The sequence below is a fragment of the Onychomys torridus genome, chromosome 6 (genome assembly GCF_903995425.1).
Source record: "Onychomys torridus chromosome 6, mOncTor1.1, whole genome shotgun sequence".
Taxonomy (NCBI): domain Eukaryota; kingdom Metazoa; phylum Chordata; class Mammalia; order Rodentia; family Cricetidae; genus Onychomys; species Onychomys torridus.
In genome coordinates, this window is record NC_050448.1 from 17,548,999 (window position 1) to 17,562,271 (window position 13,273).

The 13,273-nt window shown below is 33.4% G+C and overlaps 1 protein-coding gene across 7 annotated transcripts in view; it reads left to right on the forward strand.

The window, feature by feature from the left end:
* Positions 1–13,273, forward strand: part of Kiaa1109 (KIAA1109 ortholog) — a 201,653-nt gene that overhangs the window by 48,294 nt on the left and 140,086 nt on the right. For all 7 annotated transcript variants that reach the window (XM_036190575.1, XM_036190569.1, XM_036190574.1 and 4 more), the window contains exons 16-20: positions 5,728–5,883; positions 6,552–6,649; positions 7,341–7,519; positions 7,657–7,763; positions 8,689–8,897. In XM_036190575.1, the coding sequence (XP_036046468.1) occupies positions 5,728–5,883; positions 6,552–6,649; positions 7,341–7,519; positions 7,657–7,763; positions 8,689–8,897 (749 nt within the window). The remainder of the gene's footprint in view (positions 1–5,727; positions 5,884–6,551; positions 6,650–7,340; positions 7,520–7,656; positions 7,764–8,688; positions 8,898–13,273) is intronic.

The following is a 13,273-nucleotide window of genomic DNA, read 5'->3' on the forward strand; positions in this document are numbered from 1 at the left end:
GCCGATGTGTGTGGTGGCAGGGAGTGGAGATTGTAGGGTCTGCATGGGGTCTCGGAGAAGGGGAACCTTCCTGGTGGGTTTGGGGGGGTCCTGCCCTATGGCCAGAACCTGGGGCCAAGTTGGGCAGGTCTTCCCCAGCATGGCTGGTGCCCAGGGATGGGACCTAGGTGCAGGGCCTCTCTGGGTGTGACCCCAGGTACTCACCTCTGGTCCAGATGGGAGTTCAGGCTCTCTGTGTAGCTTTGTGCCTTTCCTGGAACTCACTTTGGAGACCAGGCTGGCCTAGAAAGCACAAAGATCTGCCTTTGCCTCCGGAGTGCTGGGATTAAAGGCATGTGCCACCACCATTTGGCTCAGTCTTTTCTGTTAGTGTAGATTAAATCGATGCCATCATAGTTGAAAAAAAACAAAACCAACAACTTCTTGGTAAATTCATATTTCATGAGTATAAAAACTTGTAGTCTGGGACTATGAGCAGTATTAATACTACTGCATCAAACTAATAGCTTTTATGATTCTGGCTCTAGAAGTTTAGTTTCATAGAGTTGATCTAATTTATCAGCATCAATAGCTGCTCTATGGAGACACAACATTTTCTTTTCTGCTTCTTACTGTTTAAATCTTTTAAAGACTTTCCTAGTTTCATATACTTAACACTTTACTTTCTTTCAGACATTCATTTTTTTTCATCAGTATTACTAAAAATAGAGTGGAGTTAAACTCTTTATGATTTAAAAAAATTACTTTAAAGTTGCTTTTTAAACTGGATTATTTTTTTACTTTTAAATATTTTATTACACATTTCTTTAATTAGAATAGATTTTTAGATACTTTTTCTGTCACTGTAATTCTTATAGTTTACTGTTCTAATTCATTTTTTTAATAACGTGTTTGTACCTTTTACGTTCTTATCTCTCAGGTAACTGTCACATTTGACCATTTTATATTGATTCTGAAAGATAAGACAGCATTAAAGAAACTTCTAGAGTACCTTTTATGTTTTCTAATTCTTCTAAAAGACTGCCTCATAGATAGTAATAGTGGTTCAGCCTTGAGTGAATATCCTTGGTCACAATGCTTGAATTGTTTTCTCTGTTGTTGAAATCTACAGGAAATAAGCTCTCTAGCTGGTAGCAGGGAATGCCCATTGTTCAACAGCAATTCTTTTTTGTTGTTTCTATTAATTAATTTCTTTTATTAATTAGAATTATTTACTGATTTTACATTCCAACCCTAGTTTACCCTCCCCTCCCCTTCTTCCATTCTTCCCTCCCACCTCCCACTATCCATTCCCAATCCACTCCTATGTTTCTGTTCAGAAAAGGGGCAGGATTCTCATGGATATCTCAAAGCATGGCCTGTCAAGTTGCTGCAGGACTAAGCACCTCCCCTTGTGTTAAGGCTGGAAAGGTAACCCAATATGAGGAATAAGGTCCCAAAGCCAGCCGAAGTGTTAGGGACAGCCTTGCTCCCATTGTTAGGAGTCCTGCAAGTAGACCAAGTTACACAACTGTCACATATATGTAGAAGGCTTTGCTTGGTCCCATTGTAGGCTTCTTGGTTGTCAGTTCAGACTCTGTGAGCTCCTGAGTCCAGCAGTGATTCTTACACCTTTTGTAACAAGAAAAAATAGTTCTTTAGAGATCTGGATGTGGAGCAGAGCTTTATCATAAATAGAATGCTCCAAGAGTAAAAGCTGACAAAGGTGGAAGCTGAAGCCTCTTGTGGAAATAATTAAATTGGCTTAGATTGTTATGATGAAGGGGAGGGAGACAATAATGGCACGATACAAAGCTCTAATACCAACTGATTGACATTTTAAAGGGTGTTACATAACAGCTTAGTTCCAAAGTAAGTTATTGATGTGTTTTTTCAGATTAAGTTTTAACTCACTGTCTTTATAATTTTTAAATTTCTTGCACAAATGAAGAAGGTCATAAAGAAAGTGCTTCATTTTTCTGATCACAGTATTTGATAAGACCATATCTGGTAATGTGAGCAGCTTTTGATCTAAGGAAAAAAAAATGCTATTAAATACAACAAATGCTCGTTGCAGATGTTAATAAAGTATTTTTGGCAATCATTTCTTAGACTCTGGTTATTGTACCATAGTCTTCTATAAGACAGAGTTGCTTCTTGCTGTGTGACTGCTAACATTCACAGTAGATCACTTGCTGTAGCAGTCTTCCTTGTCTGTCTTACTACCACTGTGGCGGTAGGTGATGTCATAGGGCCTTTTGAGTAAGTATTTAATTTTCATCTTTCGTGGATCCATATGACCTCTCATTTGAACAGAGATTTCTATTAAACATTTTGAAGTTATTGTCTCTTGTAGTAGAAACTTAATAATTAAGTTTCTGTTATGTATGTAAAAATATTTTTCTCACCAATTTTTAATATTTATCAGTAAAGATATAATAGAAGCTGGTGTGAAATTATAAAATTTCAAGTAAGGTTTTAAAATCTAAGATTTATTAAAGTAGAAATGAGCTATTTGTACCATTTCAATTGCTATTGAAGAAAAATTTACAGTAAGATTTGTTAAAATATTGGCAAATAAATTTATTTAGAAGCTACATTGATTTCCTGAGATATTAAACCATTCAGATTTCTGTTTCATACCAATTTCATTTCAGGCTTTTAACCAGTGTAAGTATATGATAGATAAATGCTTCTACTAGACATTCCAAGCCTCATAATACTTTAAAACAAATACTAAATATGATTTCTGCCCACAGACAACTTATATCACTTACGTTTTTTGTCTTGTTTTGAATTACTAATCTCAAGTACATTGATAGACACACTAGACATAAAATGAAACAATGCCAAACAGTATTTATGTTCCGCTAGAGTAAACTATGGTGCTAGCACTGCATCTAAGGTGGAACGACATTAGAATCACTATCATCTGAAGCCATTCAGAGAAAATAAGGAAGGGTTATTAATGGTAGAAATGGCCTTTATAAAATGAGCCTTGGTGTTCGGTATGAGTTACATAACATTTTGGCATTTACAAAGCACATTCATTTCTCTCTTCTTCACATAACTATAAAAAGCAGTAGTATTATTTGTCCCTGAGTTAACAATTAGAAACTTGAAGCATACAATTATTGAAACATGTAGATGAGACATTTAAGATTAGTGTTTAGACTTCAGACTTCTTGTTTTCTGTAGTACCTGCCTTTAAAAATGGTTGTTTTCCTTCCACAGAAAGGATATGAATGACAGTGTAGTCATTACTTGATATCCACAGGTCATTGGTTCCTTGTGGATACAAAATCTGTAGATGCTCAATGCCTTCTATGAAATGGTATGGTTCTGGCATATAGATTATATATCCTCTTGTGTACTTCCATTCATCTGCAAGTTCCTTAAAATACTTATCACACACAGTATGGATATTTCATAAAAAATGACTTGTATATTTAAGGAATAATGACAGGAAAATGTGTGCATGTTTAGTTCATACACAAAAAACATTTTTAGCCCTTGGTTGATTGAATCTGTGGTTATGAAGAGATGACTATATTAGTTTCAGGACTATATTAATTTCAGACAGGATATGTAGTTTGAGTAGGAATGCTGAGTTTATTAAGGAGAAAAATGAAGTCAGCGTAGAAAATGATGAATTATATTGTGAAATTGATTACTTTTAGGGATGAATTTTGAAGGAATAAAACTTAAAAAAAAAAAAAAAGAATAGAGTCAGGCTCCTTCAAGAGGCTGGGATTTAGAACTGAAGTTTAAGGATCTCCTTGAGTGTTTTCCCTGCATAATTCTGTTTTTGAGGACAATATCTACTTTTGTAAAACAGGGAAGAAGATAACTGGGAGTGGGGATGGAAGTGGAGATGTTTGCATGTATGCAGCCACAATGAAGTTTGTACATGGGATGTTTGCATCTGTAGTTTTGGTATAATCACTTCCTTTGTCAGAAAAAACAATGTATGTGTATGTTTTGATGGTAAGCATAGGTATGATAAGAAGTAGCTATCCACTGTAAAGTTTAAATGAAATAAAGGTATATTTAAAGTAAATTTTATATACTAAAATTTTATTTTTTTATTAATAGGAAAGATTACTACTTATATATCTTTTATTTTTACATCTTATTAATGAAGTTAATTATAGTTAAGATTGCCATTTATTAAGTCAGAATTTTATCTCTTTAGTATGTGGATTATAGCAAATTTTTAATTGAACTTAATATGATACATTTATGACTGCTTTCTCTAATTATTCTGATTCATATTTTTTCAGTTTTAAGATCCTTTTTAAAAACAAAGTGACATTAAATATTTAGGTTTTATTTTTAAATTTTCTTAGAGTATCCTCAATGATAAATTACTCTATGAAGTGTTTACTTGGTGCCATTTAGTTTTTATAATGTCACATAAATCATCTCAATTCTCCTAAAAAGTTAGGGAAATTGTTTTTATTTTATAAAGGAGAAAGACTTTATACTTAAGTTATATTTTCAAATTCATATTGCTAATAAAATAAAGCCAAAATATAAAGTTATTATGGTCTGATTTCAAAGTCAAACATGTATACCTAATTTTATATATGTGGTACCGGCTTCTTCATACTGTAAATGTACAAAGATGAATTTGACACCTCTGAGAAAGATGTTGATGACTATATACAATCCAAACAAATAATAGGAAGACAGAAGAAAAAGTTGTGAGAACTACTGTACAACAGAGCTAATATTATCATATAGAGAACCTTTACTTCTTTATTTTAAAAGAAAATTAAGATAACAGAAACAGACTAAATGTATAAACCCAAACTTAAAAGCAGCAATTAGGGACTGATGCAATGGTTCCACAGGCTGCATAAGTCTGATAATCTGAGTTTGAACCCTGTAAGCTGTGTAAAGGTGAGAGGAGAAAACTGACTCCACAAACTTATTCACATAGGTACACTGTGGCATGCTTATGACCTGACACCTATATCACACACAATAGTGATAATAAATAAAAATTGTTAAAGCACTTTTTAAAAGCAACAATTCAAGCATAACACATAAACAGTGACAATTGTTTTTAACTTTTAAGATGAATGCATCTGTTTATTTCATTTCAGTCCTATAGTTTATAACAGAGGCTGTCATACAATAGGTACTCAGCAGATATTTATTTTCATGAAATATGAAAAAATGTTCATCTGTATTTAAAATTAGTGGTGTTTCTTTTCTTTTTTTCTTTCTATTTATTTGTTTATTTTTCCTATTTTTAAGACAAGGTCTCACTATGCACCTTTGCTGGCCTAGAACTCACCTGCCTTGACCTCCTGAGTGCTAGGATTAAAGGGGTTCACCACCGTGCTTAGCTGTATTTGTTATTAAGATAGTTTTTTAAAGTGAGATATTTTTCACTTATAGCAAGTCCTGCATGCTCCCCAATTAACAGATAGGTAGAAATAAACATAATAAGAGGAGGATTCAAAGAAGTATGTGCAGATACAAAGATTTTTTTCTTTCTTTTTTTCTTTTTTCTTTTTTTTCCTTTGAGCTTAGGATCGAACCCAGGGCCTTGTGCTAGCCAGGCAAATGCTCTACATTGAGCTAAATCCCCAACCCTCTTTTTTCTAATTTACAAAATAATTTATTTTTGATTAGGATGTGTGTGTGTGTGTGTGTTTGTGTGTGTGTGTGTGTGTGTGTGTGTGTGTGTTTACAATGTAATACACGTTACTTTTACTTTTTGTTCTCTATTTTTAGATCTGATTCAGGACTGGTCTAGTGATAATGCCCCAGATATTTTTTCATTTGTTCCATACACATGGAATTTTAAAATCATGTTTCATCAATTTGAAATGATTTGGGCTGCCAATCAACATAACTGGATTGATTGTTCCACTAAACAGCAGGAAAATGGTAAGAATGCTACAAGTTTGGTTAATCTACTCATTAAGATGTGCCAACAAATATAAATGTTAAAATGCAGTGGATTTCCTCCCTCCCTTCTTTCCTGTTTCCTAAAAATCAGGCAGTGTACCTTTACAGTCTGTTTCTTAAGACAAAAATTTGATAGGTGTCGCTGGTGATGGAACACTCAGGGCTTTGCAGAAAAGGTAAGCTCCCTTCTAGCTACAAGATAAATTTATTGTCCCATTAGTGCCTGCCTCCTCAGTAGGTAGGTCAGACCAAATTATATAAGTGGTGGTGCAAAGGTTTCCTGCCCCCCAAAATTTGAGTCAAAAAACCCCTTTGTTTTCAGCATTGAAAGTTCTTTACTTCACCCTGATATACTCATTCCCATCCCATTGCTACACATGGTGACTATTTCTCCTAGGGCAATTCTGTCTTCAGGTCCATAACTTGTAGTTTTCTCATGGCAACCCTTTATCCATGAATCTACTTCTCTTTTCTTTCCCTTATAACAACTGGAATTGATTTTCCCATATTATCTTCTAAGATGAGTTCATAATTGTTTTTAGATTTTTATGTTTTCATAAAGTTCATTTTATTTAGGTATACGTTTGGTGTAGATTGCCATTTAAATTTTGTTGACATTAAAGTATATTTACTACTTCTTTTTATAGTATATCTGGCAGCCTGTGGGGAAACATTGAACATTGACTTTTCTTTGCCTTTTACGGACTTTGTTCCAGCTACATGCAATACCAGATTCTCCTTAAGAGTACGTATAATTGGATGTATTGTTTATTCCAGAGGTTTGATGTCCCCGAGCTCCTGTGGGTTCTTATCCATCCCACTGTTCCCATGAGAGTGTAGCATCCTTCAGTGACTAGTAGCTTTAGTGTCAGTGTTCCTCCTCTTGTCCTTCTTGACAGCCCCAAGAAATTGACCTGAGAAAATGACAAATTATTTTCTTAGAATTCATTTCTAATCTCTTTAATCTTTTTTTTTTTGTTTGAACTCCTTCCACCTGTAACACATAGTAAACACATTTTATGCTTCCTTGTACTTTATTTCTAGATAAACCATAAACTCAGAGATTAGCCTTAAATGCTTTTCTTCTCTATATCTAAAAGGCAGCAATTATGTACTTCTAAGCTCAAAGAAGTTTTGATTTTCTTAAATTGAGTATCTCATGTAATATCCATCCATAAACAACTTGAAGATAGTCTTTTTATTGTTACTTGGAAACTGCACTGCTTTCTGTAATACCTGTTTTGTACTTTCAATGAGGATTTAATTTTAGTCATTGTGTAATCTTATTCCAGTTATCTGTCTGACTTTTCAATGTGAAATATGCTATTTAAAATTTATCATTTTCAGTTTGTTCTCAAGATCGTATAAATAGATTTAAGTGTAGATAGTGTGATAGCATATTTATGTACTGATTTTATTATAATTTTTTTTTTTAGGGAGAAGATGTTGATCTTCATTTATTTCTACCAGATTGCCACCCTAGTAAATACTCATTATTTATGCTGGTAAAGAATTGTCACCCAAATAAAATGGTTCCTGAAACTGGTATTCCTGCTGAGTGTCAGAGTGGCCAGAAAACAGTTAAACCAAAATGGCGCAACATTACTCAGGAAAAGTAAGGGCATAAAAATAGTGGTCTGAGTATTTTGTGCTTATAGGTAGAGAAATTACTTTCAAATAATAAGCATCTACTGTTTTTATACAATTAAAGATTAAGTGTTTGAACAGATTTTTTTTGTTTATATTTGGAAGGGCTGGTTGGGTTGAATGCTGGACTGTCCCAAGTGTCACGCTTACCATTGATTATACCTGGCATCCAATTTATCCACAAAAAGCAGATGAACAGCTAAAACAGTCATGTAAGTGTTTTGAATATCATTTGGGTTTTGAAACAGCTGTTGTTTTAATTGATACTTATCTAAGAGAGAAAAGATAAAATTAATTGACAGGTATATATTCTCAAATTCATATGAATTTGTTTGTATTCTTTTAACTATTTTGGAATAATTATAGATAATTTTTAATGAGCATTTACTCTATATAAAAAACTGAATCAAGCAGTTTCTGTACTTACACCCCATTTAATCCTTATTAGCACTCTGTGATATAGATAATATACTTATATTTATTTTAAAGAGATGTATTTTTTCTAAGGTCTACCAAAGTAAAAGCAACAAAGCTGGACTACAAAGTACAGTCTGATATATGGTATATTTATGACACTAATTGAATGAAATGTTAGTTTTTATTGCCATTTTACAACTACCATGTATTCCTGGATTATCAAAGCTAATTTGCTGCATTTCTCAGTATGAAAAAGAACTCAAGAATTAAGTGATTTTACTTTGGTATTTTCCAATTTGTTACATATCAAAGACCAGTTTTCGTAGCTATTCATACTTACAGTATCTAATAATATCACACATATTTAAATAGGTATTTGTGTGAAAACAACTTCAATTTAATGCCTAGATATGGTTAGTGCCTAAATGTGACCTAAATTTATACTTTAGAGATTTATAATGTTATATATAATGGAAGCTTTTCATTTATTCTCATAAGTTTTAATTTACGCATTTCTTTCCAATCTCAGTGAAACTCTTTACTTTCTTTATTATTGGTACTTCAGGTTTGTTTTTTGTTAAATATTAAAGATATAATATTATGATTATTTGATTTTTATATAAGCATAATGAAATTTCTTACGATATTCTTGAACTTCTAAAAAGTCATTTTATTTTTTACTGGCATACTTATCTTACCACTTCGATCAATTTATTCCAGTGTCAGAAATGGAAGAAACAATGCTATCTGTATTAAGGCCGGCCCAGAAAACATCAGAGAGAGTTGTTTCTTCTCCATCTACTTCACCACGCCCTCCTGTTGATCCCTCAGAACTTCCACCTGATAAACTTCATGTAGAAATGGAAATGTCCCCAGATTCTCAGATAACTCTCTATGGACCTCTGTTAAACGCCTTTCTGTGTATAAAGGTATTAAGAAAAAATTTTAAACATGTGCTAAGCAGTGATAATAGAAAATTAGGGCCATAAAAAATAGCTAGTTGGATGATTTAAATTGTTGTTGAGGTATTATGTTCAGTAAAGACTTTTTTTCCCCCAATGCTAGATTTTTTTTATTAAAATATTTTTTTCTATGTTTGCCCTCCCTGAACTCCTCCTAGATCCTCCCTGCCTTCCTACAATCCCTACTTTATATTCTTTCTGTCTTTCTCTTTCAAAAAAACAAATGAACAAAACTAGAAACAAACAACAACAACAACAACAAAAGAAACACAGCTGACTACTATTCTGTTGTGTAAACTTATCAGATTTTTATTATCCATTCAACGTTCTTTGGATAGCTATGCTTTTCTAATTTCTTGCTTTTATTAATAGAGCAGCAGTGGCCATGAATGAAAAAGTGTCTTTGTAGAAGGATGTTGAGCCCTTTGGGTATGTACTTAAGAGTAGTATAGTTGGATCTTGAGGTAGATTTATTCACAGCTTATGAGTAACCAACATGCTGATTTCCATAGTGGTTGTACAAATTTGCACTTCTACCAGCAATGGATGGTTGTTCCCCTTATCTCACATCCTCACCAGCGTGAGCTGTTATTTGTTTTTATTGATTTTGGTCATTCTGACTGCTATAAGATGAAATCTCAAATAATTTTAATTTGCATTTCCATGTTGGCTGAGAATGTTGAACATGTTTGAAGTGTTTCTCAGCCATTGTGTTTCACCCTGTGAAAATTGTTTAGTTTTGTACCTCATTTTTAAATTGAGTTGTTTTCTTGATTTTTCAGCTTTTATAGTTTTTTATAATCTAGACACTAAGCTTCTGTCATATTTATAATTGTTAAAGATCTTTTTCTATTCTATAGCCTCTCAGTTTGTCTGAATGATGGTCTCCTTTGCCATACAGAAGCTTTTCAGTTTCATAAAGTTCCACTTATTAATTGTTGGTCTTAGTGCTTATGCTACCAGTGTCCTGTTCAGAATTTTTTTTCCTATAAAAATGAGTACCCTACTTTCTCTTCTATTAGATTCAGGATATCTGGCCTTATGTTGAGGTCCTTGATTATTTGGAGTTGAATTTTGTGCAGAGTGGTAGATGTGAATCTATTTGCATTCTTCTACATGCAGCCATCCAGTTAGTAGTAGTTGCTAGAGGGATAGAAGCTAACAGAATAAGTTGAAGGGGAGACAGATCTATGGATAGGTTGTAATGTATTTAACGAATATAACAGAAGTATCACTCAATACTTAAGCACAATTAACTAAGATTTCTTTGGAGCTATATTCTATAAACAGAAACTAATTTATCTCAGAGCAAACAAAAATAAGTTTTAAGTAAATGTACATTATATTCTGGAAAGAAGAATAAATCCAGGGATGCTTCCTTTTGGCATAACTTTTTCACTAATGTTGTTTAACTGCATAGTTGGATACCACTTCTAGATACCTGTAGGATAATTATTCACATAATATTTCAGGGGCTATTTCTGGAAAAAAAGAGTTATTTTTACTCTTTTTATATTCAGATCACATTTTAAAAATGGCTCCTACAAGTCATAATCAAGTCTTATTTATTAATTATCTCTAATACATGCTGTAACTTGTCAGATCCTATTGCATAACTAACAGTGTTGTTTATGATTAGAGCAGCTTTTTAACATCAGTTATATGAATTCCATGAAACTGCTTTTTCTCAGGAGATTGCAACCTTGTTTTGCTCTCCTATCTCCCATTTATTTTTCTGTTGGATATAAACTGTATCTGATAATCAAAGAGAGATTCTCTTCAACAGCAGTAGAGTTTCCTGTGACAAAGATATTTTGTGGATCTAATTTTACAGTGCTGCTCTCCTTCCTTTTCAGTTTTACAGCGGCAGAGACTTGGTTATTGAATATTTAGTTAAATGGGAATTTCTTAAATGACTTTTTCTAGGGAGACAATGAAACCATTGCCTCCAGATAGAAAGGGCACCAGCAGATCAAGCTCTGACTTGGTGTACCAGTGTATTGGGATTGCTTAACAGAAACATGGGGAACTGTGAAGTCCTACCTCTAGCATTTTCATTTATGAAAAGCTGCACCACTGTTCCCCACTCTTAATCAGCCTGCTACATCCTATATTCTATAGCACTCTACAGAACCATGTGCAGCTGGGGCAGTCTTAGCTGAGGCTCTTGTAACGACCATCACCCTTCCACTGTGAATGCTAGTTGCCTCATTACTGTTACCACAGGCATAGCTATGAGCTGTATCCTGCTTATTTGGTTGCTTTGGCTATATGCCAAGATCTTTTGTAGGTCACCATAGCCACTCTGTGTCATGAGTGCATGCCTTCGTCATGCCCAAAGAAGTAGCTGCACAGGCCACAGTTTCCTATGACATATTACATCTAGTCAGTAAGCAGAGGGAGATGAATGCTACCCACATTCAGGGTAGGTCTTTTCTGCCCAGTTAAACTTGGAAATACCCTCATAGATGAACCCAAAGGTATGTATTTCCATTGTATTTATAAATTTCATCAGGTAGAAATAAAGATTAACCATCACAGGTGGCTTCCAAAATTACATTTTAAGGAGTTAGTTACTAAGGAATGTGAGTGAGACCTGAGGTAGTTTCCAAGATGCCTTAGATCTGATTGCAACTGATAAGATAAAACCATAGGTGGCTAGGGTTGTGCAGAGTGTTTAGATAAAAAACAACAAAAAAACCAAACCTAATACTGTAGGAAGTTTATAGTCCTGTTTGTGAAATGCCTATAAAATTAAAATTGCAGGTTTACTTATAGGAAATAAGTAAGGCAGAGAGAGCATTGCTCTTTTAACATTGTTATTTGAAATATCTCTGTGTCAGGGAATATTTCTAGGTAGTTAATTGTGCTGGCATTCATGACTCTCAGGTGAGAGGTTTCAGCCACTCTCCAGGATGGTAGGCCCCTTTTCCCTCCCTTGTCCCTGTAGTTTTCTCATTATATGCTGCCACAGTGTTTGAATATGACTAAAACAAACAAAAGTACAGACAAATTAGGACTTAATTTCATACTTTATAACTTCTCTAAAATTTTGTCCTGTTGCTATTGTGTGTTTTGATACAGATTTTTTTTTTTGTGATGCCAAAAGTTTGTCTTGCACTAAAAATTGTTGTTGTTGCCGGGCGCTGGTGGTGCACGCCTTTAATCCCAGCATTCGGGAAGCAGAGGCAGGCGGATCTCCGTGAGTTTGAGGCCAGCCTGGTCTCCAAAGCGAGTTCCAGGAAAGGCGCAAAGCTACACAGAGAAACCCTGTCTCAAACAAACAAAAAACAAACAAAAAAATTGTTGTAGAATTTGAATTCAGCTAATAACTTAGAGCTTGTATTAAAAATCTAAAAGAGGTTATAAAAATGCATAATTTGATACTAAATGTACATTTAATATTTTAGGCAAAAATGTTTCTAGTCCAGTGAACTCAGTGCTTCTTTGTAGTAATTCTTTAAGTTTCTGCCTTTTGTGAACTAGAAAGCATAGTATCATGCTGATAAGATGATGTTCTATCTTAATAGCTTTACCTTATTTTTTTAAATGTGTAATCTGTTCTGTTAGTGTCTTGTCTATGTTAAAACTTTAAAACTTTTAAAATTTTATATATAAATTCATAGATATAAATACTATCTATTATCATTTATATATAAAACATCAAATTCACATATATAGATGAAAAGTACAAAGATTCATTTAACTGATATTTTTTCTTAGTTATACAAATTAACTATCAAAGAAATTATAAATAATATATACAAAAACACTATATTTGATTATGTTTGAAAAGCTAATGTCAGATCTACAAAATCACTGATCTTAGCTTTATCATGTGACAAGGAATTCTAAGAAGAACATGTAGGATGCATGCTTTAAAGTCTCTAAAGCTACTTAGGAAAGCATAACTGCATCAGGCCCAAGTTATTTTAATCATTGAATCTTCACTTCTATGTGAAAACTTATTTCTTCTGTCAAGGCATAAGGTTGGCTAATAATACTAGTAATAAACTTAGCATGATTTACTTTTCTGTTTTTTATTCATGAAGATGACAGTCTTATTCTTAATAGTTATGTTAGTAGTAGCAAATAGTAATTGTGGATGAAAGTTTTATGTGATATATATGTTCCTTATTTAAAACATTTTAAATAATTGGGCAGAAGTTTGTGAATCATTGTACCATTTGCTTGTTATCTTTGTTTTGGCAACACTAAATAATTAGCTAGGTTTCCAGTACTAGGCATGGTTTTCCTCTTGTTGAACAGGTCTTACATCTAGTTACAGTGCTATTGGTTACCACTGAGATATACATGCCACTACTGCATCCTTAGATTTACTG